The sequence below is a fragment of the Macrobrachium nipponense genome, chromosome 47, assembly GCF_015104395.2.
Source record: "Macrobrachium nipponense isolate FS-2020 chromosome 47, ASM1510439v2, whole genome shotgun sequence".
NCBI classification, from domain to species: Eukaryota; Metazoa; Arthropoda; class Malacostraca; order Decapoda; family Palaemonidae; genus Macrobrachium; species Macrobrachium nipponense.
The window spans coordinates 34,855,983-34,865,495 of NC_087222.1; the positions used below are offsets into that span (position 1 = coordinate 34,855,983).

Sequence of the window (9,513 nt, forward strand, 5' to 3'; positions counted from 1 at the left end):
GGCAAAAAGATTGTAGACTTCGTAGAGAAGTAACAGAAGCATACGGCACAGCGAGCCGGTTCCAGCTTGGCACTGATTACATTCCATATGTTAAAGGACCGAGGGTTTGATGATAAACACATTCCAAGGTGTGTTTATCATCAGCTTCGATTGGTTATGTACGACTGTTTCCATATACATTTTCTTTTCCTTGAACATTTTCATTACTCTTTTATTTCCACGGCTGCTGATGTCGACATAACTGTTACATTAATCTTTCTTTCTGATTTCCAAATTTTTTTCCTTCTCTTTAACAGCACTACATAATTTTGATTACGTATAAGCAGTTCGCCAAAATCTTTTTCTGGACCTAGAACCGATTTAGACTCGATTGTTAAGGTTTATTTGATTTTCCTTGGATCTTGGATATCAGCATAGCTTTTGTGTTTTTTCTTCATATAAAAAAACCCTGAGACATCCCAGTTTGTAAAAAAATATCATTCCTTTCACCAGTCATCATAACCAGAAAGCCTGAGACATTTTAGTTAATTAAAAATACAGTTTCTGTCACTAGTCTTCACACTGACGTCGTTTTCCGTTCCGCAGTTCTTTGCATTCTCGTCGCAGAAGAAGAGCCCAGAGTATGCAAATGACCTCAAGCTGGTGCACCACATTCCTAACTTCAAGTACAAGAAGGACTTGGAAGAAGTCCTGCCAGTTCCTATCCCGAGGAAAGTCCGGAATAACGGGACCATGTACCTCCACATGTTTTTGACGTCGTCGAAGGCAGACCCAGATGTAAGTATAATGTCATATGGTGATTCTTTCTAGTTTATTAACCTATTTAGTAATGAGAAATCTTTGTTGAATCTTTTCCAGGTGTGAGTGACATCCCACAGCGGTTCTTTCTAGTTTATTAATCGATTTAATAATAAGAAAACTTTCCTGGATTTTTTCCAGATGTGAGAGAGATCCCCCAATGATTCTTTGTAGTATACGTATAAATGTTTATTGAAATGCTTTCAGCTTTGTAATGTTATACCCAACTGCTCTTCATAGAGTTCAATGCTTGAAGTCATATGACAAAGTAATTCTTCAGTTCTTGACTAGATTATTTATCTATAGTGTATTCATCACTGAAGAAATATGAATGATTTTTGCAAAACCCTGAATTTTTTATATAAAACTTGGAAACCAAAATCATTTGCCTCTTACAGAATTGGCATAGTGTCGTCAATGACGAGATGTCAGTCTATGGCTTCTCACGTCTGACGAAATATCACATTCCCGAAGCAGCTACGTTTAACCTGCTCGGTAAAGAAGAGAAGGTGAGTTTTCATACATTCAACTTCCCTGTCAGATATATACTTAGCTATAGACTCCGTCGTCCCCGATAGAAATTCGAATTGTTCCAATACGTAATACAAACCCTCGGTCCTTTAACAATAGGAAGGTAACTAGCGGCAGCTGGGACGGTCGTAAGCTTCGCAAAAAAACCAGGGGAGAAACGGTAGTTAACTGCTTGTCCGATCGTGCGCGCGCGCGCCCAAGAGAGGTGAAGAATCACTTTTTGCTTTCGGGCCGCGGGTGAGAAGGACGTGTTCGTCATCGCTCTCTGCCCGCTTCATCGTCGTATGCTTTGTTTATATTGTGTTTTCTACTAATGGTTTGGTTTGACTTGAAAATGAAACTGTAAGTACACTGTTTTCATTTTCATTACTTAATTATGAATCAACATGGAGCTATCGCCGTAGAGACGGCGATTTCGCTCTTTTCATGAATTGAACTTGAATTTATGTCTCGGTGCCGAGGGCGGGCGCACTCGCGCCGAGTCATGTATTTTGGGCGAAAGTGTGTAATTGAAAGATGTTAAGTACTCTTTTTCATTATATTTTTTGCCCTGTGCGTTCGTTGCCGAGAGCTTGATTGCGCTCGGCAAGAGCCTTCTTATTTTGTATGAAATAGAATGCAATGAATGGATTCGCAATGCAGTTTTCTTTTCATTTTCATTTATTAATTGCATCAAATTTAATTTTGGATCAATTTCCGCTCTACCCGGGAATTAATCCTTACGATTTATTGCTGTGAAAGTGAAAAAATAGCAAGTGCAGTATTGTTCATTTTCATATATATTATGAATAGCATCATATTATTTATGGATCAAGTTTCCGCTCTTACCGGGAATTGATTTTGTTCCCTCTTTAAGTTCTATGAAGTGAATCGCAAGTGCAGTATTCTGTTTTCATTTTCATATTACTTTTCCACTGCTGTGCGGGGGTATGGGGAAGCGAAGGTCTGCCAGGAAGTCGTCGGAAAGCTCTCCCGCGACTCCCTTGGTATCCGATTCTTCGTCTTCTTTCCTGCCCCCCCGCTCAGCTTCCTCGTATTTTGTTTTTGGGGTCTTCCCTTCCGTTCGGGGTGGGGGGGGCATGTCTCCCCCCCCGTGCGTGAGGGAACCCCTCTTACTAATCTGTCTGTGCTACCGCAGGTGCTACAGCCGTGGGAGACGACCTTGGACAGGTATGGACCACTGCGGCTGCAGGGCGTGCCTAGCATCCACGATCTGCTGCAGAGTCTAGCGAGGTCTGGGGCGGTGGACCTTGGGAGTGGTCTCCACTACAACCTTCACGGCTGATTATGCTGCTTCCCCCCGCTGGTCTACACTCCCCATGCTGTGTCGGTGACGCCGTCTGCCGCTTCTAGGCCGGTCGCCGCCGTTACGTACCGAGGAGGGGTATGCCGCCGCCGCCTGTGTTTTCTTTCGTGTTTGCCTGCCCCAGACTTCCGCTGTTCCAGCAGCTCGCCCCTGGACCGGCCCGCCAGTACCACACGCTCTGCCGATGATTCTACGAGGCGATGGCTGGGGCCTGCCGTACCTGTCGCTGATGTGGTTCCCGCTACTGGTCTTGGCTGTCCCTTCTGTGTTTACCGCTGCCGCTGTTCCTGCCGCTCCTGAGCTGGTTGCTGTTCCTGTCGCTCCTAGTTCCTGCGCCTGTTCCATGCTGGTTCCTGCCCATGGTGTGTCTTTCCCCAGTCCCAGGTTCCTTCCGGACAGGTGCAGTCGGGCCGTGTTGCTTCGGCAATAGGCCCGACTCCGGCCTGGATGGAGGACTGACGACTGTCCTGCGTGAGCTGACGAAGAAGAGGAAGGTGTCATCTTCGTCTTCGTCTGTTGCTGCCTCTTCCCCTTCGACTTCTAAGGCCCATAAGCCCGAAAGAAGAAGAAGGCTGCCTCCCCCCCCTAAGAAGTCTCCTTCGGGAACTTCTAAGGGCCCGTCCCACCTCGGTGGGACGGGGGGTCCTTCTGCTGGTCCTCCTGCTCCTTCGGGAGCGGGGCCCGTCTCCCCTTCCGTAAGGAAGAGATAGACGGGGACCAGAGGAGTATCGGTTAGCTCTGGTACTCCTCGCCTGGTGGTGCTAGCGGCGATGCCGCTACGCCAGGTTCCGGCTCGGTCTCTCGTTCGCGGGAGATCCCGAGTGTACGGCTTCTTCCCTCGGGAGACCGTGCAGCCAAAGTTTCGGCGCCAGAGTTCGCTCGGCGCCAAGACCACGGCACGGAGCAGAAGGTTGGCGAGAACCGCTCAGGTGACTCTCGCCAGGCCAGCGGCCGCTCTCGCAGCGACCAGCTGGTAACCGGGTTTTGTTATTCCCCCTAAGAAGACTCCTTCGGGAACTTCGAAGGGCTCGTCACATTCCGGTGGTGACGGGGGGGTTTCTTCTGCTTGGTCCTCCGTTTCCTTCGGGAACGGGGGCCCCCGTCTCCCCTTCTAGAAGAAGAAGAAGAAGACGGGGAGGGGGACCAAGGGTGTGCTGGCTACCGCTGGTACACCCTCGCCTGGTCTTGGCAGCTCTGCTGGCTACAAGACCAGGTAGGCTCGGTTTCTCGTCCCGCGAGAAGTTCCGAGTGTACGATCTCCTTCTGTGACCCGTGCAGCCAAAAGTTAAGACGTCTGAGTTCGCTCAGCGTCATGACCGAGGCACGGAGCAGAAGACTGTCGAGAGCCGCTCAGGTGACTCTCGCCAGGCCAGCGGCCGCTCTCGCAGCGACCAGCCGGTGCATCTCGGGTGGACGTGACGGTCTCTGACCGGCCACGGGTTGAGGCTGGGAAGAGGTCCCCTCAGGTCCCCTCGACCGACGGTACCAGCCTCGGCTGGTACCAGCGGTTTGGACGTGCCGCGAGGACGCTCACCGCGGTCTCACGGCGAAAGCGAGGCTCTGCAGGTCACTGACCGCCGCTCCCACAGGGACCGGGCGGATACGGTGACCAGCAGCAGCTCGTCTGAACGCACGGGACCGGGGGTCAACGTGCTCCAGTCGAGCCGCTCGCCACAGGTGAGCGGCACGGCCAGGCCTGCAGATCGATCCCCACCGCGGGGTTGGTGATCGGCTGCAGCCCCCCACGTACGCTGGTCCTAGCCAGCGAGCGGGGGGGGAGCGTCAAGGTCGTCTCTCCACTACCTTCAAACTTCCTCGGGCTACACCGGAAGAGCGAGGTAGCTAGGAGTGATCGTGAGAGGTGCGCCGCTCACGATCCCGTCACGACGCCGCACGTGCCAACGTATGGTCTTAGGACCAACCCAGGACGGTACGCGCAAGTGATTGGAGGCGACCGTCAGGGGGAGAGGGGTAGCGTCAGTTTCTGTCTCTCCGATACCTTCAACTTCCTCGGTCATACGCCAGGAAGAGCGAGGTTATTAGGAGTGATCGTGAGAGATGCGCCGCTCACGATCCCCGTCACAAGACGCCGCACGTGGCAGGTTGGTCTTAGGGACCAACCAGGACGTACGCGCAAGTGATTGGAGGCAACCGTCAGGGATCTGTTTGCTGGTCCTTCTTCTGAAGGAGGAGGGTCCTGGGAGCTGCTCTTGTTGGAGGGACTGGACGGTCCCTACTCCTCAAGACGCTGTAACTTTCCGAGATTCAGAGTAACTTTACCCAGGTTATTGCACTGATTCGTCAGCACAACGACCGGGGGAAAGGATCGCCGCTACCACCCCACCAGCAGAGCATGTCTCTGCTCGAGTCGTTTTTGGGGCCCCGAGAGGGAACCAACCCCAAACCGACGGTGGGTATGCCGCGATCGGAGCTTGCCGATTCTGTCTTGAACCAGAGTCTCTCGTCTCCGGACCAAGAAAGGCTCTCTCAGTTCTGGGCCGGTCGATCAAGCTACTTCCACCTCCTCTACTGCGACAGCGGCGTTTTCTACGTGTCTTCGGACACCGTATTTAAAATACTCCCTTCGGTCCTCCTGAGAGGTTTCGACCTCGACGAGGACTGGAATGAGTCGGAGGACGGATATCGGCTCTCTCCTGTCATTTGTCGATCAGCCCCACCCAGACGACGTTTCACAGTGGCGGCAGACCCTTACCTACAGTGAGAGTTCGTAACCCTCCTCGGGAAAACGTTTTCTCCTGACGATACGTTTTTCCCAGACTCTGAGAGGCCATCGCCGCAAGGCGATGGCTGCTCCTACTCTTCTCCAACTGTTAGTTCCACTGGGAAGGCGAGCGAGTATCCAATTCCTCCCCCATTCCCTCTCTCCTTACGGCTACGAGGGAAAGGGGAAGGATCCTACAGAGATTTCTCTGTAGGATCCCACGTTGGGGGACTGCGCTACCAGGGGGGACCTTCGGGTCCCTACCTGACGTCAAGCCCCGGTCGTTGAGGAGGGATCCTGCCCCATTCTCGATTTCTACGGGAATCGAGAGGACCACCAGCCGATATCGTTTGACGAATTCGGTGGGGGTTTCGCAGACTGCTTAGAATTCTACGGAATTTCTAGCGCATTCAGTGTTAGAGTTTCTTACGATCTCCAAACACATAGGCGAGACCACGGTCCCAAAGTGAGCGAGACGAGAATCCCCGATATGTTACACGATAATCGGGAACCTCGCCTATGCTCGAAATTCCTGGAATTTCTAGCATTAAGGAAGAAGACTGCTGCTGAAAGAAGACTATCTCAACAGTTGGCGACCAACCCTGGAATAGAGAAGAACGGACGGGAATATCACCAGTTTGGCTGGAGCTATCGTCTTAGTATTCTGTTTCACATTGAAGCTTTCCTTCGAGGAAGACTTCTCCTTCACTCTCTTTTAATAGAGAACGAAGGTGGTCGATCTCCAATCCTTATTTTGTTTTCTTGAAGGAAAGAATTTAGGATGGAGATCGTTGTTCAGAATCCTACAAATATACTACGTTATATTAACCTCGCGACATTGATTCTGCTAAAGCAGTTGAATGGTCCGAGGGGTAGGCGCATATCCTGGTTATTCTACGGATTGCGACTTAGACGAAAAGTATTCTAATTGAACTGCAACCCGGGTTGCCTGCAACCTCCCGAGGAGTTTCCAGTTTCAATTTTAGATACTTATGGTGTTATCACAACAACACCATTTAAGCTTTTATATTTACCGAAATTCGTTTCGCTTTAAATATAATTGCTCGAGCAATATCTTTTTATGCTCGGTGGTTCTAGCCGAACGCATCCTTCGTGGAAAAGGATTACTTGGCACTCAGGATGACGAGTCAGCGACAGCTTACTGCGTATTGAATTGCCCGAGGCATTTCAGTATCAGCTTTGCCGCTTTGAGATAGACGGTTGTAGTCTTTCTCACCTGCTTTGATTGAATACCAACGTATCTCTGCCCAACAATCACGGACTTAAGTCTCTGATTAACGGGATTCTCGCATACATGAATGACCATCTACTGCTGTGAAACGCTAGTATTCATCGTCTTCGGTATTGCGAGAATTTTAAACAGAGATATCTATTTCGACTCTCATCTTTCTGTTTACCGCACGGTAACAGAATTCTGTAATAGTCTCTTGCTGCATCGTATCCCGATAATGCGAATGATTTTTGCGGAACTGAGTTTTGTCCTCAAAAATATCTTGTATTCGGAGGTGTACAATTGTTCATTGTTCACCCCGGATTAGCAGATGTATTGAAAGACATCGCCTACTCCCCCACACCTGCCAGCTCTACTTCCGAACGTTCAGCCCATGAGAAGCAGTTTCTTCAAGCGGCTCTCCCCTGTGTTTCATTACTGAAGAACGCCCCCGCTTTTCATTTGCACAACGGACAGCAATGAAAATGGCGGTTAGCGTTTTCAGTCATTGTAAGCACAGGTTTAGAATCTTGAGATTCTTCTCTCGATTCAGCTGGAAGACGTAGGTTGCATTTCATTGCCTACCTTCGTCTTCAACGTCACATAGTGTTGTTTTCTCCTTAAAGCTGAGATTCAACGTCTATGAGATTTTCTTGCCATCAGGGACTCGGTCTTTTGAAGGCAATTGACTTCCGCCTCTTGAGCTTATGCATTAAAGAGAATCATCGCCGCCGCCGTCCGGCATCGGTGACTAACAATATTTATTTGTTGGTCTCTCAGCATAACTCTTTAAAGGGCGAAGGTCACGTGACCTTACCCGGATGCTTGGACAACTTGCCTCTACTGATTCCGAACCACCAGTCAGTCGGCAGCTGTCAGAGCGCCCGAGTCAGTTACGAACTATGCTGTGGACTTAGTTCGGTTTGTTCCAGAGCAATCATTACTTCGTCTTAATAGCTTGTCAGTATGAGTACTGTACATAACCAAAGTCGAGAAGAGGGATAGGTCATACGACTATTCCCTTCTTTTCGTCTTAGGTAACTGCATGACTTCTTCTTGAGAAGTCAAGCACAAAGGGATGGGGGATTTATGACGCTCGATTTCGTACCGATCTTCGTAGCGAAGACTCAGAAACCCTTCAGTAACTGACGATTGGTTCGAGTCCTTCACATACCCTCCCTAATGGACTTCACCGCCTCCGATACGAAGGCTATGCTGCTTTGTCCTGTGAAGGTGCGACGGAGCTGTCTGAAGAAACTCGACCACCCAGGTATGAGTGGTGGACGCCTCTTCATCATTCTCTCGCGTTCCGCAAGAACTTCTCCGTGGCGCAGGTAATGAAGGCAGGCGCCTGTCCAACCGGGACCGCATGCACCCTCCTTCTACCTTCAGGATATTGCCCACAGTTCCTTGGATTTTTTTTCTTTTTGGGGCGGGAACCGTGGTGGGTTGCTCAAAACACGTTGTGTAGTTAACCCAAGACCCTCGCAGGCTGAAACAGCATCGAGTCCTGGTGTGACCGTAAGAATGGATGAGGAATGAGAGTGTGACTGGGCTCCTCTTCCCCATCTTTTTCTTCCCTCTACCTTTGGGTAGAGGGACACGGTCGTCACCCTGCTGGGTAAGGACGAGATGCAGGGTGAGCTACTCAATAGAGCACCATTCTATCCCTTTCAGTAGGATAGGAGTAAATATCCACCACTTCCTCCAACAAGGGGGAGGAAGTGGATGCCAAAATTGAGACAAACCCCATCATTTTATGATTGTCTCTTGCAAACAGGAACAAGTTCTTGCTTGCTGGTACGAAGAGATACGCTTGCCTCTCTCTTAGTACTTGGCCCAGAGGTCTGACCATTGATCCTGCGGTGCACACCCCGATCAATCGGACAGAGGTTTGGATCCCTCCCTGCTCTTACGACCAGGGAGGCACTCCAGGGGTTGGACGAACACCAGTCCTGTTTCACCAAAAAGACTCAGATTCCTCCCACAAGAAGTGAGTCTTCCTATTGTTAAAGGACGAGGGGGTTTGTATATTACGTATCGGAACAAATGACAATTTGTCGAAAATTGCATTTTTCCTAACTATACAAACCTGAGGTCCTTTACATATAGTCCCACCTCATGCCACCCCTCACTCTGCAACTTTTTGCATGGGCCTAAAGCAAAAGTGATTCTTCACCTCTCGGGCGCGCGCGCGCGCGCACGATCGACGGCACAAGCAGCAGTTAACTACCTTCCGTTCCTCCTTGTTCGAAAAAATAAGCTTACGGACCGTCCCAGGTAGGGCAGGTGATCTACCGGCCTGCCGCTGGGTGGCAGGAATAGGAACTATTACCTTCTAAGGACAGATTTTTCTCTATCGTTTGGACTGTAAACATACATTTACGGTTCCTCCTGATTTGATTTTCGTGTTTCATCGCCATCGATCTTCTGGGCTGTCTTTTGCAGGGAAGTACTGGGTCTTTGGTTCGGCATACGCTTTTATTAACTTTTTAATGAATTTCGCTTCGAAAATTTCGAAGAAAATTACTAAGTGAAACTACAGAAATCATCGGTAGACACTCACATAGTTTGCCCCATAAAGAGAATTATTAATATTTATTCATTATTACATGTAATAAAAGTTTACAACTTTATTAAGGAAAATATTAAACTCAATTTCCTACTTTAGGAAGTCAGAAAAGCATATAACTAGATACGCTTACTTTATAAGCTTTAATAGCGTTTGTGCTAACGAGCAGTTAGAGTATTAGCAGTACTAGTAGTTGTTACATCCTCATCACCTTACTCCTCAGAAACTACAAATTTATATATGCAAATTGAAGATAAATGGATGCTCAAATGCAAGCTTTAAAAGGTAAGAAGTGAATATAGTGTTCCCCCATTGCAATGGAGGGTGCGTCTGATCGGCTCTGTCTCGCTCCC

At 49.2% G+C, this 9,513-nt stretch overlaps 1 protein-coding gene across 1 annotated transcript in view; it reads left to right on the forward strand.

Moving 5' to 3' along the window:
• Positions 1 to 588: 588 nt before the first annotated feature.
• LOC135204885 (lipid scramblase CLPTM1L-like) overlaps positions 589 to 9,513 on the forward strand; it is a 31,703-nt gene continuing 22,778 nt past the window's right edge. The window contains exons 1-2 of the mRNA XM_064235118.1: positions 589 to 777; positions 1,197 to 1,307. Coding sequence (XP_064091188.1) covers positions 733 to 777; positions 1,197 to 1,307 — 156 coding nt within the window. The 5' untranslated portion in view covers positions 589 to 732. The remainder of the gene's footprint in view (positions 778 to 1,196; positions 1,308 to 9,513) is intronic.